Below are 16,350 nucleotides of genomic sequence, written 5' to 3' on the forward strand. Positions count from 1 at the left end.
ATTAGATTATAAGCTGTAACCTTTTTCAGTTATGCAAGTATTTTCAATTAGTTTTGGGGCTTAATATGAATGTAACTTGTTGCATTGACTAATGTTATCAAAACTAGATTTTATTTATTGCTTCTTTATTACTGGTTTACACATAGGAAGCATATAATATCTTGATTAAGTATGAAATGGAAATTTCAAAGGAGGAAGCAGAAGGAGCTGACACACTTCGATATTTTTTCAACAAAATGCAAGTTAAAGCAGTGAGTATTGTGTTCTTATTATGTACTGACAAATCAGGAAGAATCAAGTTGTATTTCGGGAATGGAATGTTAAATGATAATATTGGGGGTTTAAGCTCTGGTCCTCTCACTACTAAGTATCTTTTCTTTGGCAGTCCCCTAGGATTGAAGTTGATAATCTCCGGTTCTGTGGGTTCTCAGATGAATGATGAGGCCAACAGGGAAACAGCAGACTCATCCATATGTGGGGAATGTCTTAATCTCTGCTTCTTCTACATCCCTCTTCTTAAGTAGTCCCTGGTATTAATGATGAATTGCTTTCACTCTGGTTCCAAATTGGATGGGCAGGGAGATACTTTATTCCTTCCTCCAGTTATGCTCGATAGCTGTGAAACATGGATGTGAGATTCTCAGGGGCATGCTGAATGCTACTTCCCCACTTTCAGTGGTCATGGAGTAAGGATTCCCAAGAATTAATAATGATGTAAAGATGCTTTGAAAATATTCTTGAATATTTTCGTCAAGGTTATACTATAGTTAAGTTTAATTTATTGTCACATGTAACAAGGTACAGTGAAAAGCTTTTTTCCGTGCTAACCAGTCAGATGAAAGACTGTACATGATTACAATCAAGCCATCAGTGTACAGATAGAGGATAAAGGGAATAATGTTTAGTGCAGGATAAAGTCCAGTAAAGTTTGATTAAAGATAGTCGAGGGTCTCCAACAAGGTAGATGGTAGGTCAGGGTCTCCCATTAGTCATAGAAGATAGACACAAAATGCTGGAGTAACTCAGCAGGACAGGCAGCATCACTGGAGTGATCTCTTTCCGTCCCTCCCCCACCCTAGTTCTCTGACTAGTTTCACTGTCCTGATTAATTTTACTGTTTGTATGCTTTGATGTCATCTTGCCCTCAGCAATCAATGAACTATTGTACAGTTCCTTCGTCATCATCTGCTCTGCTCTGTCCTTTTCACATCTCACATTATCTTTGTACCCTTCCATATCTCCCCTGATGTTCACTCTGAAGAAGTCTTGACCTGAAACGTCATGTAACAACACCCTCTCTCCCATTAGAGGATCACATAAATAGGTGGACTGATTTCAGCAGGATCTGGGAAAAGTAGATTGGGAGCAGCTGGTAATTGGAAGGGGAGTGCATGTCCCAGTGAAGATAAGAACCAAAGGTGGGAAGATTAGGGAATCTGGGTTAACAAAGAAAATAATATGGTGAGTCTGGAGGCTCGTTCTTTGTTGAAGAAGTTTATTGCGACAGCAATATTCGATCACAAAGTTTACATAACGAGATTACAGACAACCATTAAAACTAACTGTTCACTTCGAAGAAGTCTTACAACTGACTCTTTTCGGTGCCAAAACCGCACGTGACGACGCTGTCCAATCAGTGGGCTCACTCCCTGGACCAATCCTTACGGTCGCACCCACACGTGACCTTGCTGGCCAATCTGAGGGTTCGACACCTAGGGCGGCTCTCTATGGTCACTACAATAAGATGAAAGCATATAAGGAACTGATTTCAGCAGAAACAGGTGAAAGTATTTTGGGAGCAGCTGCTGGAGGAAAAAACAGCATCAAATAAGTGGGGGGTGTTTAAAGGCAAGATAGTAATTGTTCATGGTTTGCGTGTTCCCTGTGAAGGTAAGAAGCAAATATGGGAAAATTAGAGAACCTGGGTTAACAAAGAAAATAATAAGGAAATATGTCATGTATAGTTGTTTCTACCAGGTGAGCCTTTTGAGGGCTATAGGGGATGTAGGATGGAATTTAAAGAAGAAATAAGGAGGGCAAAACAAGGACATGAAATGGCCTTGACAAACTGGATTAAGAGGAATCCCAGAATCTTTTATGTATTCTAATAGAAAATGGGGATTTAGGGAAAGAGTATGTCGCTTCCAGGACCAGAAAGGAATACTGCATGTACGAGTCAAGAGATAAGAGAAGGATTCTAAATGAGTAATTCTCATTGGTATTCATCAGGAAAATAATGTGGAGGACGAAGAGTAGGGGAGGTATATCCTGATGTTCAGGAACATGTCTGTGTCAGGAAGTAGTGAGTGTCAGAGCTTGGCACACATTATGCTGGATAAGGCCATCGCCTCTGACCGGATTCCACGATGCTATGGAAGGCAAGGGGGGAGATTGCTGGGGTTCCATGGGAAATTTTTGCACCTTTGTTAGCCACGAGTGTGGTGCCAAATGGCTGGAGAATAGGTCATGTTATTCTCTTATTCCACAAAGACAATAAGGATAAGCCATAAAGTTTTAGGCTGGTGAGCTTGATATTTAGGGAAATTGTTACCAATGGGAAATATTAATTTAGGATCGTGCTCTTTACTTCTGGCACAACATGTATATTTTCCTTTTATCTGGATCTACCCTTTGTCTAGCCGCCCTCTTGCTTCTGATGCACATAAAATTAAATTCTAAACAACAGGATTTACATTCAATTTGAAACGCAGGGCTACTTAGGAGGGATCAACATTGTTTTGTGCAGGTGTGCAGGTACTCACAAATCTGAGATTTTTTGTGGAGATAACGAAGAATATCGAAAAGCAGAGTGGTAGACATATTTACGTAGACTTTAGCAAGACTTTCAACAAAGCTCTGCATAGAATCAGAATCAGAATAACCTTTATTGTCATCCAAAAAAACAAGTCTTTTGAACAAGGCTCCCGACATTGACGCCCCCGCCAGGCAGAGAAAATCCCGCGGCCTATTTCAGGCCGCGCCGGACGGTGAAAAGTCCGCGGTGGGCCGACCCAAGCCCCGCGATTCGGGGGGGGGCAAAGACACTGCCGCTGCCGGAGCTCCGTATTACGGCCCGCATCCAGGGCAGGGCCTGCGGGCTTCCGATATCCAGGCGTGCCGCGGCCGAAGAAGCCTTCAGAGCCTCCAAAGGCGACTCGCAGCTGCTCCCGCAGCGCCACCACAGCCTCCAAAGGCAGCCAGCTCCACAGATGGTAAATCCGGTCCGCGGGCTCTGCAAACCAGAGCCCAGGTGGTCCCAGGTGGAGGCCGCCAGCTCCAGGTGTTTGGCCGATGGTAGGCCGCAGCAGGAACGGAGACACGACCCAGAAAAAAGGTCACGTCTCCGTTCGGAAGAGACAATTTTACAGTCATCCCCCCCATACACATAGTGTACAACCACAAAAACACTACATCACATCTAAACACTACAAAAAACAAAAAGACAAACGGACCGCAGGTGAGCCGCAACTGCTAGGGCAGCGCCGCCATTTTGCGAATGTGGTCCAGAACATTAGGGCACAAGGAATCCAAGGTATGTAAGCATGGTATGGATCCAAAATTGGCTTGATGATAGGAGGCAGGCTGTCAATAGTCAATAGTGTAATGGTTAAGGTATACTTTCCTGGCCGGAGGTCTGTAATCAGAGTTGCATCACAGGGATGGAATGGCAACTGGAACCATTATTGTTAGTGACATATATAAATGACTTACATGAGAATGTAGGAGGACAGATTAGTAAGACTGCTGATGACACAAAAATTGGTGGAATCGTAGGCAGCGAAGAAGGTTGTGAAAGAATGTAAATGGACATTGATTGGTTGAAAAGTTCAGTGGAGAGGTGAAATGAACAGACAATGTTAATGGTATCACAAAATGCTGGAGTACCTCAGCGGGTCAGGCAGCATCTCTGGAGAGAAGGAATGGGTGACGTTTCGGGTCGAGACCCGTCTTAAGAAGGGTCTCTCCAGGGATGCTGCCTGACTCGCTGAGTTACTCCAGCATTTTGTGATACCTTCGATTTGTACCAGCATCTGCAGTTATTTTCCAAGACAATGCTGATGGAGTACAGGAGGGATAGCTGGTAGAGGGATAGCTGGTAGAAAGTGGGGAGGGGAAAAGGTGGGGCAAGAGCTAACAAGTGATAGGTGGATATAGGTGAAATAGGGTTGATTGACAGGTGCATTAGATCAGGGTGGATGGAGATAGTAACCAAGGCTGAATGAGACTTTGAAGGAGACAAAAGGGTGCAGATGGTGGAATTTAACAAGGAGAGAAGACTGGGACTGAAATGTTCCATCAAAGGAAGGGATAGTGAGTTGAAAACTGGATGAGAGAGTGGTAGAAAAATCGGAGACCTGAGTAGGGTGAGGTTAAAGATGAGTTGAAGGAGGAGGTGGAGGAAGGGAAGGAATTGGGTGATGTGGATGAGGTAGTGGAAAATAAGGTGTGTCTTGATGAATAACAGGGAGGGTGGTCCTTGAAATTGGAGAATTCTCTGTTCATGCTGTTGGCATGATACCCCAGCAGAACATGAGGTGTTCTTGCGGCCTCACTCATAGTGGAGGAGGCCAAGGATAGACAGGTCGACACTGGAATGGGAAGGGGAATTACCTCCTCCACTGTCAGAGTGAATCCCAACACAAATTGGAGGAATGTTTTGCCTGGGCAGCTTACAACCCAGCAGTTTGAATATTGCCTTCTCTAACTTCTAGTAACTCTTGATCTCCCTCTCTCTCTATCCCTCCCAAACTGATTAGTTTCACTGTCCACCTGATTAAATGTTATTGATTGTATGACTCGTTGTCACTTTCACCTCAGCTAATAATGACTCATTCTACATTTTCCTTGAACATCGTTCCGTTTGATCTCTCATTTTCACACCATACATTTCCATATCCCTATGTATTCCTCCCCCCTGACTCTCAGTCTGAATAACGGTCTCAACCCAAAATGTCACCCATTCCTTCTCTTCAGAGATATTGCCTGTCCTACTATGTTACTCCAATATTTTGTGTCTATAAAATGGCTGGTCACTGGAAGCTCCAGCGGGTACTAACAGACAGAGCATAATTGTTTGGTAAAGCATTGCCAAGAATAGTGGAGGCCACATTGAAAGCACCAAATGCAAGAGATGAAGTTGGAGAATGTGCATGTAAACCTCTGTCTCACCAGGAAGAACGGTTATGATCACTGAATGGAGGTGATGGAGGAGGTGAAAGGACAGGTGTTGCATCTCTTGTTGGTTGCTAGAGAAAGTGCATGGAGGGGAAGTGGAGTGGGCGGGGACAGATGAATGAACCAAGGAATCGCAGGGGTAAAGGTCTCTGGAACGGAGAAAAGGGGTGGTGATGGGAAAATGTGATTGGTGGTGAGATCATGTTGAAAAGATAATGGGCATATTTTTTTCCAGGCGTGAGGGAGCCTAAAACTAGTGGGCGTAGGTTTTGGCAAGAGGGCAAGTTAAAGGTTGGAGAAGCAAGTTTTTCAGTCAGTTGCCAGAGAAGTGGTACACGCAGATACAATTACATTAAAAAGGCATTCTGATAGGTGTTTAGAAAGGAAAAGAGAAGGGGGATACAAGCCTAGTGCCAGCAAATGGGATTAGCATAGATAAGCTTTACAGTTGGCATGGAAGGGCCGACTTTTGTGCTGTACAATTCCTTGACTCTATGACTTAGAGGCTGAAATGGCGTATTGAAATTGATCATCAATTACATCAGTGATCATCAATGTCATTATTGATGCCATTATCAATAAGAGGTGGATTATGAGATTATAGTCATAGAGCATGGAAACGGGCTCATAGTTTAGAGATATAGTGCGGAAACAGGCCTTTCAGCCTACCAAGTCTGCGCCGACCAGCGGTCCACGCACATTAACGCAATCCTACACATACGAGGGAAAATACACATTTATACCAAGCTAATTAACCAAACCTGTATGTCTTTGGAGTGTGGGAGAAAACCGAAGATCACGAAGAAAACCCACACGGTCACAGGGGGAACATACAAACTCCATATATTTCTACATTTATTATTATATTCTACATATTTCAGATTTCTATTCTGGATATTTATTGGAAACTGTGCAAATGTATAGAATTTTAGGTAAATTTACTCCTCCAAACTTTATCGCTGAATTTGGCTGATTTTCTTTTTGTTATTCTGAGTTTGTCTTGATCCTCTGGTATAATTGCTTACCTGATAGAGAAATGTACAAGATGAATTGGTGCAGGTGCAACCCAAGTTTAAGGCTGGCCTGCTGGAATCAGTTGAAATTTTCCAGAAGGAAGTGCTCAAATATGGACGACAATATGAAAAGGTAAACTTTTACTTACTTTTTTTTCTAGTATTAATTTTGTTGATTTCAGGAAGAGAAAAGATAATTGCCATGTCCCTGTTTCCACTCACTAATCTGTCTTCGGATACATTCATCCTTTTGTTTCTTTTTTTTTTGCTGCAAGTACAAGAATAGTGGTGGGTATCCACCTCTCAAAGTACTGCCCCATTAGTCCTATCAAACAACTCGTCCCCCTACTGTAGAAAATCTGCAGGTCTGATATTTGCCTCATCTCACAACCCGCGCAGCTCGAATGAAAGCAAGTATCCACAATCCTAAAAGACAATTTCAAGAGGAGTCCAGGGTAGATTATTCTTTTGACTCTGTTATCATAGATAACATTGTTTCCCCCCCTGCTGTCGTATATAATAATAATAATAATAATAATAATACATTACATTTATATAGCGCTTTTCATATACTCAAAGACGCTTTACAGGGATTTAGAGAACATAGGGAAGTGAATAAATAGATAAATAAGTAAACGAACAGAGAAAGGAGACAGAGGGTGGGGTGACCTTCAGTGGTTGAAGGCAGTACTGAATAGGTGAGACTTCAGTGATGTTTTGAATGTGGTGAGTGTGGAGGAGTCTCTGACGGTTTGAGGTAGTGAGTTCCATAGGGTGGGAGCAGCGATGGAGAAAGCCCTGTCCCCCCAGGATCTGAGTTTGGTCCGGATGTGGGGGGATAGGAGATTGGCAGCAGCAGAGCGGAGGGTGCAGGTGGGAGTGTGCCTGTGGAGGAGGTCGGTCAGGTAGGATGGGGCCAGGTTATGGAGGGCTTTGTAGGTCATGAGGAGGATTTTGTACTGGATTCTCTGGGGGATGGGGAGCCAGTGGAGTTTGTAAAGGACGGGGGTGATATGGTCACGGATCGGGGTGTGGGTGAGTAGACGGGCAGCGGAGTTTTGAATATTGAAGTTTACTGATGATTTTTGAGGGTGCGCCATAGAGGAGGCTGTTGCAGTAGTCCAGACGGGAGGTGATGAAGGCGTGGATGAGGGTTTCTGCAGCTGTGGAGGAGAGGCATGGACAGAGACGGGCAATGTTTTTGAGGTGTGAGAAGGCTGTCTTTGTGATGTGTTTGATGTGTTTGTCGAAGGAGAGGGTTTGATCAAAGATGATTCCAAGATTCCGGATGTGAGGGGAGGTGGATACTGGGAGACCATCAATGTTGAGGATGAAGTTTTGGGTGGATTTGGTGAGCGTTTTTGGACCAATGATGATGATTTCAGATTTGTTGCAATTGAGTTTGAGGAAATTTGATTGAAGCCAAGATTTTATTTCAGTGATGCAGTTTGTCAGTGTAGAGTGTGTGGTGGGGGAGATTGACTTGGTGGAGATGAGGAGCTGGATATCATCGGCGAAGCAGTGGAAGTTGAGACCATGACGGCGGATTAATTGACCAAGGGGGAACAGGTAGAGGATGAAGAGGAGGGGGCCAAGGACTGAGCCTTGGGGGACACCTTGGGGGAGGGGAGCGGTGGGGGATTTACAGTTGTTAATGGAGATGAACTGGTGTCTGTCAGAGAGGTAAGATTTGATAGGGCTGTGCCGGTGATGTTAAAGGAGGTTTCAAGTCGGGTGAGGAGAATGGAGTGATTTATGGTGTCAATGGCGGCGCTGAGGTCAAGTAGGATGAGGATGTTGAGGTTGCCAGCGTCGGAGGAGAGGAGAATGTCGTTTGTGATTTTGAGGAGCGCAGTTTCAGTACAGTGGTTGGAGCGGAATCCGGATTGGAAAGTTTCATACAGGTTATTGGTAGAGAGGTGGTGTTTGAGTTGGGAAGCTACAGCACGTTCCAAAACTTTGGACAGAAAGGGTAGGTTGGAGATTGGTCTGAAGTTGTTTGGGGTGTCAGGGTTTAGACCAGGTTTTTTCAGAATGGGGGTGACAGCAGCGATTTTGAAGGATGGCGGGACGATGCCAGTGGACAGGGAGGAGTTTATTGTTGCAGTGATAAGTGGAGAGAGAGCAGGAAGGCAGGCCTTGACAAAGCTGGAGGGGATGGGGTCCAGAGAGCAGGTGGCAGTTTTTATTCCTGTGAAGAGGTCAGAGAGGTCGGTGGTGGAGACTGGGGAGAACTGAGGCAGGGGTTGACAGGATAAGGGGGGGCAGGTGGTTTGAGGGGGAGCAGGTGCGTTGGTGGTTAAGGTGCTGTAGATGTTGTCTATTTTGCTTTGGAAGAATGAAAGGAAAGTGGTGCATTTGTCAACTGTGAATGATTGGGAGATGGTGTCCAGGGGGCTGAGGAGTTTGTTTATTGTAGAGAAGAGTGTTTTGGGGTTTCCGGAGCCAGAGTGAATTATTTGAGAGTAGTAGGTGGAGTGGGCACGGGAGAGGGCATCTTTGTAGTGCTGCAGGTGGTCTTTGTAGGCTTGGGAGTGAATTGTGAGACCTGTTTTGTTGCGGAGTCTTTCAAGTTGGCGGGCATGAGTTTTCATCATGCGGAGTTCAGGGGTAAACCAGGGAACAGAGTGGGTGAAGGAAACTGTTTTGGTTTTTATAGGTGCAAGCTGGTCGAGGAGGCAGGAGGAGAGAGTGCGGTTGTAGTAGTCAGTGAGGTCAGATGGGCTGTGGAGGTCAACGAAGGGAGAGGCGGACATTATTTCAGAGAGGGAGGATGAGAGCGAGGTAGGTGAAACAGAGTTCAGCTTACGGAAGTTGATTTTGCGTTTTTGCTTTGGAGCTGGGGTGGGAATGTTGACAGACATGGTGATGGCTAAGTGATCAGAGAGGGTGGGGTCGGAGCCAGAGAGGTGATGTAGATTTAGTCCAGTGGAGCAGACAAGGTCCAGAATGTGCCCACGGTTATGGGTGGGAAATTTGACGTGTTGAGTGAGGTTAAAGCAGTTGAGTATTTCAGTGAAGTCAGCGGTTATTGTGGAGTCAGTGGAGTCCATATGGATGTTTAAATCACCGAGGAGGAGGATTGAGGGGGAGAGAGAACAGAACTGGGTCAGAAAGTCAGAGAAGTCAGAAAGGAATGATGCGTGTGGTTTGGAAGGGCGGTAGACAACTGCCATGACTAATTGTGTGTGGCCAGAGAGTTTGAAAGCCAGGTGTTCAAATGAAGGAGCAGATGAGATGGAGATGAGGTTGATCTTGAAGTCCTGTCAGTGAATTACGGCAATCCCACCACCTCGGCCTTCCGAGCGTGGTTTATAGTATGTGTTTCATAGTATGTGTTTCCCCCCTGCTACCACAGATGGATTCCTCTAGTGTGTCTCCTCTGTATCCTATAGTTCTGCTCATACTCCTTCTCCTGCAAGACAGAGCAAGGATAGTTTCCCTGGTCCTCATTGAGTTTGTCTTGATCCTCTGGTATAATTGCTTACCTCATAGAGAAATGCACAAGATGACTTGGTGCAGGTCCAACCCAATTTTAAGACTGCCTGCTGGATCAGTCGATATTTCTCCCACCAGCCTCCGTATTCAACACATCATTCTCCAATATTTATGCCACCTCCAATGTGATCCCACCACCAGCCACATCCTTCTATCACTACCCCTTTTCGCCTTCTGCAGAGACTACTCCCTCTACAACTCTTTGGTTCACCAATCCCTTCCCATCCAAATCACCCACCTACCAAGTACTTTTGCCTGCAACTACAGGAGAAATAACACCTGTCCCTATACTTCCTCCCTCACCTTCATCCAGTGACCCCTGCAGTACTTCCAGGTGAGACAGAGGTTCACATGCACTTCCTTTAACCACATCATCTACATCCAGTGTTCCCAATGTGCCTCCAGTGCATCGGCAAGACTAATCATAAACTTAGCGTTTGTTTTACCAAACAATTTCACTCAGTCCACCAAGGCTTACCAGATCGCCCAGTTGCTAACCAGTTTAACTCTTTCCATTCCCGTACTGACCTTTCTATCCCAGCTTCCTTTATTGGAAAAAAACTGCAAGAGCAGCACCTCGTATTCTGCTCGGGTAACTTACAACTCAAAAGTATAAACATTTTAGGTAACTACTAAACTTACCCCCTCTAACCTCCCCCCTGTGCCCCACCTAGACATGTACCAATTTATCCCCTTCCATCTACATTAGTTCCTCAAGCTTCACAATTCACAAGTTTTCAATCCTTTTTCTCACACCCTCTGTCTTTTCACCTCTGGCCTTTGTCAAACCATCTACCTATCAAAATCTTGAATCACCAAGATGTAGACTACAGATCAAGTGCTGATAAATGGGAATCGTGTCCATGGATACTTAAGAGAGATAGCTGTACAGTATGGTAACTAACCTTCCTGCCCAAGTTGCCCTTGTTGACCAAGTTGACATTCTGAGCGAGTGCCATTTGCCTGCTTTTGGCCTATATCCCTCTTAAACTATTCCTTTCCACATATCTCTCCAACTGGCTTTTGACAGTTGTAATCGTATCCGCTTCTATAGCTTCCTCTGCCAGCTTGTTCCAATACGGACCACCCTCTGAACAGTTACCTGTGTGATCCATCTTTAATCTCTCCCCTTTCACCTTAAGGCTATGCCCTCTGGCCCTTGAATCCTCCAGCCTGGGGAAAATACTGTGACTGTTCAGTAACCATACCCCTCATGATTTTATACACTTCAATAAGGTCACCCATCAGCCTCCTTGAGTCCAAAGGAAAAAGTCCTAGCCTATTCAATATTATCCTGTAACTTAGGTCCGCAAGCCCAGTGAACAGCCTGGTGAATCTTTTTTCCCAACATAATGACATCCTTCTTCTAGCTAGGCTTCCCAGCAGCTACTTGTGCAGCACTCCACTGGTTACAGGCCTCCAATCAGCAAAATAACCCTTTGTAACTTGCCCTTATCTTCCAAGTCAATTTTGAATCCAATTCCTTGATGAACAAGATGAGCCAGTAGTCCTGTATCCATGATGTATGACCTCATGACTATGACAACAAATAAAGTAATTTTTATTTTTCACTTTTATGGATTAATAGCTCATAGACTCTTCTAGTTTATAGTAATTGATAATTAGTTAGTTAGACAAAGTGAAAGTAATTGGAAATAAAAGTAGGTTTTGTAAACCTGCTCTTCTATTTATTAAGATCATTCCTGATCCAATTGTAACCTTAAATGTCACTGTTCATAGTTGGATTCAATCTTGAAAATCAGCCACTGAATTATATGGGAAAGTCACTTCACTCCGAAGGCAAAATTATTGCAAGGATGTTGCCAGGACTGGGGCTTGAGTTATTAGGAGAAACTGGATTGGCTGTGACAGATTTCCCTGGAGCTGAGGGGCATAAATTATAAGATTATTATCACATTCAGTTTCCTGGTGTAGAGGAGTGTAAAACTAGAGGGCATATGTTTAAGTTGAGAAGAGAAAGATTTAAAGAGGAACTGATGGGCAACTTCTTCATGTAGAAAGTTGTGAGTTTATGGAACGAGGAAATGTTAGAGGTGGGTACAATTATAGACGTATAGAAAAATAGGTGCAGCAGTAGGCCATTCAACACTTCGAGCCAGCACGCCATTCAATATGATCATGGCTGATTATCTAAAATCAGTACCCCTAAAATCAGTGCCTTTTCCCCATATCCCTTGATTGCTTTAGCCCAAAGAGTTAAATTTAACTCTCTCTTGAATACATCCAGTGAATTGGCCTCCACTGCCTTCTGTGACAGATTCACAACTCTCTGGTTGAAAAGGGTTTCCTCATCTCAGTCCTAAATGGCTTACCCCTTATTCTTAAACGATGACCCCTGGTTCTGGACTCTCCCAACACCGGGAATATTTTTCCTGCATCTAGCCTGTTCAATCCTTTAAGAATTTTATGTTTCCAAAAGATCCCTTCTCAACCTTCTGAATTCCAGAGAATATAAGCCCAGTCGACCCATTCTTTCATCATATGTCAGTTCCGCCATTCCAGGAATTAACCTGGTGAACCTACACTGCACTCCCTCAATAACAATAATGTCCTTCCTCAAATTAGGAGATCAAAATTGCACACAAAACTCCAGGTGTGGTCTCACCAGGGCTCTGTACAACTGCAGTAGGACTTCCTTGTTCCTAAACTCAAATCATCTCGCAATGAAGGCCAACATGCCATTAGCTTTCTTTACTGCCTGCTGTATCTACATGCTTACTTTCAGTGACTGAGGTACAAGCACACTTAGGTCTCCATGCACTTCCCCTTTTCCTAATCTGACACCATTCAGATAATAATCTGCCTTCCTGTTCTTGCCACCAAAGTGGATAACCTCACATTTATCCACATTATACTGCATCTGCCATGCATCTACCCACTCACACAACCAATCAAAGTTTCCCAGCAGCCTCAAAGCATCCTCCTCGCAGCTCACACTGCCACCCAGCTTTGTGTCATCTGCAAATTTGGAGATGTTACATTTAATTCCTTCATCTAAATCGTTTACATACAGTAAATTATAAATAACTGGGGTCCCAGCACCGAACCTTGCGGCACCCCACTAGGCACTGCCTGCCATTCTGAAAAGGACTCATGAATTCCTACTCTTTGCTTCCTGTCTGCCAACCAGTTCTCTATCCATGTCAATACCCTACCCCCAATACCATGTGGTCTAATTTTGCACACTATTCTCTTGTATGGGACCTTGCCAAAGGCTTTTTGAATGCCCAGATACACCACATCCACTGGCTCTCCTTTATCCATTCTACTTGTTACATCCTCAAAAAATAACAGAAGATTAGTCAAGCATGATTTCCCCTTCATAAATCCATGCTGACTTTGACCGATCCTGTCACTGCTTTCCAAATGTGCTTCTATTGTCTTTAATAATCAACTCTAGCTTCTTTCCCACTACCGATGTAAGGCAAACTGGTCTATAATTCTGTTTTCTCTTTCCCTCCTTTCTTAAAAAGTGGAGTTACATTAGCTACCCTCCAGTCCACAGGAACTGATCTAAAGTCTATAGAACTGGAAAATGATCACCAATGAATCCACAATTTCTAGGCCCACCTCCTTGAGTACGCTGGGATGCAGACCATCAGGTCCTGTGGATTTATTTTCCTTCAGTCCCAACACTATTTCCTGACTAATGTAGATTCCCTTCAGTTCCTCCCTCCCACTAGATCCTCGGTCCCCTAATATTTCTGGGAGATTGAGACTTCCTTAGTGAAGACAGAACCAAAGTACTCGTTTGTAGCGACCATAGAGAGTCGCCCTAGGTGTCGAACCCTCAGATTGGCCAGCAAGGTCACGTGTGGGTGCGACCGTAAGGATTGGTCCAGGGAGTGAGACCACTGATTGGACAGCGTCGTCACGTGCAGTTTTGGCGCCGAAAAGAGTCAGTTGTAAGACTCCTTCGAAGTGAACAGTTAGTTTTAATGGTTGTCTATAATCTCGTTAAGAAAACTTTGTGATCGAATATTGCTGTCGCAATAAACTTCTTCAACAAAGAACGAGCCTCCAGACTCGCCATATTGGTGACCCCGACGTGATCCAACCGATTACCTACCATGAGTGAACAAGACGCCTCGTTTTTGGCTTCTATGCCCGGCACACCGGAGCTAAGCGCGGTCAGCATTCACCTTCCGTCGTTTTGGGCACATCAACCACAATCTTGGTTTGTCCATACCAAAGCCCAGTTTCACTTAAGAAACATCTCAGCAGATGCGACAAAGTACTACTACCTCGTCAGCGCTCTACCGCCGGGGACGACCACACGGGTGATGCGGTTCATCGTCAACCCTCCCGCAGAAGACAAGTACGAGGCCATGAAGACACTGTTGTTACGAACCTTCGGATTCAGTAGGCATGACCGAGCTAAGAGGCTTATGCACCTACCGGATCTCGGAGATCGACTGTCGTCCGTCCTCATGGCCGAAATGTTAGCGCTGGCAGGTGAACACACGGATTGCCTCATGTTCGAGCAGGCATTCCGAGAGATGCTTCCCGAAGATGTCAAACTCATGCTCACGGATTGTTCTTTTAAGGACCCCGTGGCATATGCAGAAAAAGCCGATGCGCTCATGGCGTCCAAATCGAAACGAAGCAGTTCGATCAACAAGGTCTCGGCATCAGCGGCCGCGCCACAGCGGCACCAAGATGGCGCCGCGTCTCCCGCCATTTCTCCAAAAGCCTGCCAAAAGGATCCACATAAGCGCGGCTGGTGCTATTACCATCTACGATGGGGTGGAGAATCCCGCAACTGACGCTCACCTTGTACCTTCTCGGGAAATGCCTCGGCCGATCGTACATAGAGGCGGTTGCGATTGGCCAGAACCGACGCCTCTACGTCCGAGATCGATTCACGGACACAGAATTTTTGGTTGACACGGGAGCCATAGTCAGTATCGTACCGCCGACCGGACCTCGAGACCAGAGCGGGTAAGACAGGTCCTACCCTCATCGCGGTTAACGGCAGCCCCATCCGCACGTATGGTACGCGGACAATGTCCCTGGCTTAAGGCATCCGCACGTACGAATGGCGGACGTCAGCCAGGCGATCCTAGGCGCAGATTTCCTCTGGGCCTTTTCACTAGTCCCCGATATCCGTGGTAACGACCTTCGACCCTCCGCCAGCAGCGATGAGCCCGCCGCTCCGCCGGCCGCCACCCCGCCCAGCCCGACTGTCCAGGCCGTTGTCGCGGCCCCCGACCCGTATGCTGAGGTCCTGGCGGAGTTTCCAGAGCTGCTCATTCAACGCTTCGACGCCCCTTCGGCCAGGCACGGCATGGTCCACCACATCCGCACCGAGGGCCCCCCCGTTTTCGCTCGGGCCCGGAGGTTACCGCCCGACAAGCTGGTGGTTGCGCGGGCAGAATTCAGGAAGATGGAAGAAATGGGCATTGTCCATCAGTTCGACAGCCCGGGGGCCTCGCCGTTGCATATGGTCTCCAAAGCATCTGGGGGGTGCAGACCATGCGGTGATTACCGGCGCCTCAATGCCGTCACCACGGCTGACCGCTACCCCATACCGCACCTCCAGGACTTCTCGTCTGGACTGGAAGGTGCCGTGGTGTTCTCCAAGATCGATTTGGTGCGGGGCTACCACCAGATCCCGGTGCGTCCGGAGGACATACCAAAAACTGCCACGATCACTCCGTTCGGGTTGTTCAAATGGTTGCGCATGCCTTTCGGTTTAAAGAATGCGGCACAGGCCTTCCAGCGACTCATGGACCGTGTTGGTCAGGATTTGCCTTTTGTGTTCATTTATTTAGATGATATCCTGGTCGCCAGTCCCTCGGAGCAGGAACACCTGGCCCACTTGCGGACTGTATTCCAGCGGCTCCAAGATCACGGGCTCATCATCCAACCCTCCAAGTGTCAATTTGGCCTCCCTTCTCTCGATTTCTTAGGGCACAGAATCACCCCTGCCGGCGCCACCCCTTTCCCCGAGAAGGTGGAGGCTAACCGTGCATCCCAGCGGCCCACCACAGTGAAAGGTCTGCAAGAGTTCGTGGGCATGGTGAACTTCTACCATAGGTTCGTCCCAGCAGCAGTGTGGGTCATGCGCCCGCTCTTCCAGTGCCTCGCGGGTAAACCTGCAGAGTTGGTATGGTCTTCGGCCGCGGAGTCGGCCTTTGCAGCAGCTAAGGCGGCTTTGGCAGACGCCACCATGCTGGTCCACCCGAGCGCCTCCGCCCCCACGGCCCTGACGGTTGATGAGTCTGACATGGCGGTGGGAGGGGTTTTGGAACAGCAGGTCGGCGGCCTTTGGCGGCCCTTGGCGTTTTTCAGCCGTCAGCTGAGTCCGGCTGAACTGAAATATAGCGCTTTTGACCGAGAGCTTCTGGCTCTCTACTTAGCTGTCTGTCACTTTAGGTATTTCCTAGAAGGCCGCCCGTTTGTGGCCTTTACAGACCATAAACCGATAACGTTTGCTTTTTCCAAATTGTCCGACCCATGGTCGGCCCGCCAGCAGCGGCACCTGACTGCCATCTCTGAGTTTACCACCGATGTCCGTCATGTCGCGGGTAAGCTTAATGCCGTTGCTGACGCCCTGTCTCAGCCTGCTGTTTCCCCCATTTCAGCGGTAGACTGCGAGGTGAATCCCCAGGAGCTTGCGGAGGCACAGCTCCTGGCGGAC

At 46.5% G+C, this 16,350-nt stretch overlaps 1 protein-coding gene across 1 annotated transcript in view; it reads left to right on the forward strand.

Annotated features, from left to right (window-relative positions):
* LOC144593844 (dynein axonemal heavy chain 8-like) overlaps window positions 1-16,350 on the forward strand; it is a 624,642-nt gene that overhangs the window by 261,512 nt on the left and 346,780 nt on the right. Inside the window, exons 30-31 of the mRNA XM_078399962.1 lie at window positions 147-251; window positions 6,208-6,321. Of these exons, the coding sequence (XP_078256088.1) occupies window positions 147-251; window positions 6,208-6,321 (219 nt within the window). The remainder of the gene's footprint in view (window positions 1-146; window positions 252-6,207; window positions 6,322-16,350) is intronic.

Source organism: Rhinoraja longicauda, chromosome 5 (assembly GCF_053455715.1).
Source record: "Rhinoraja longicauda isolate Sanriku21f chromosome 5, sRhiLon1.1, whole genome shotgun sequence".
Lineage (NCBI taxonomy): Eukaryota > Metazoa > Chordata > Chondrichthyes > Rajiformes > Arhynchobatidae > Rhinoraja > Rhinoraja longicauda.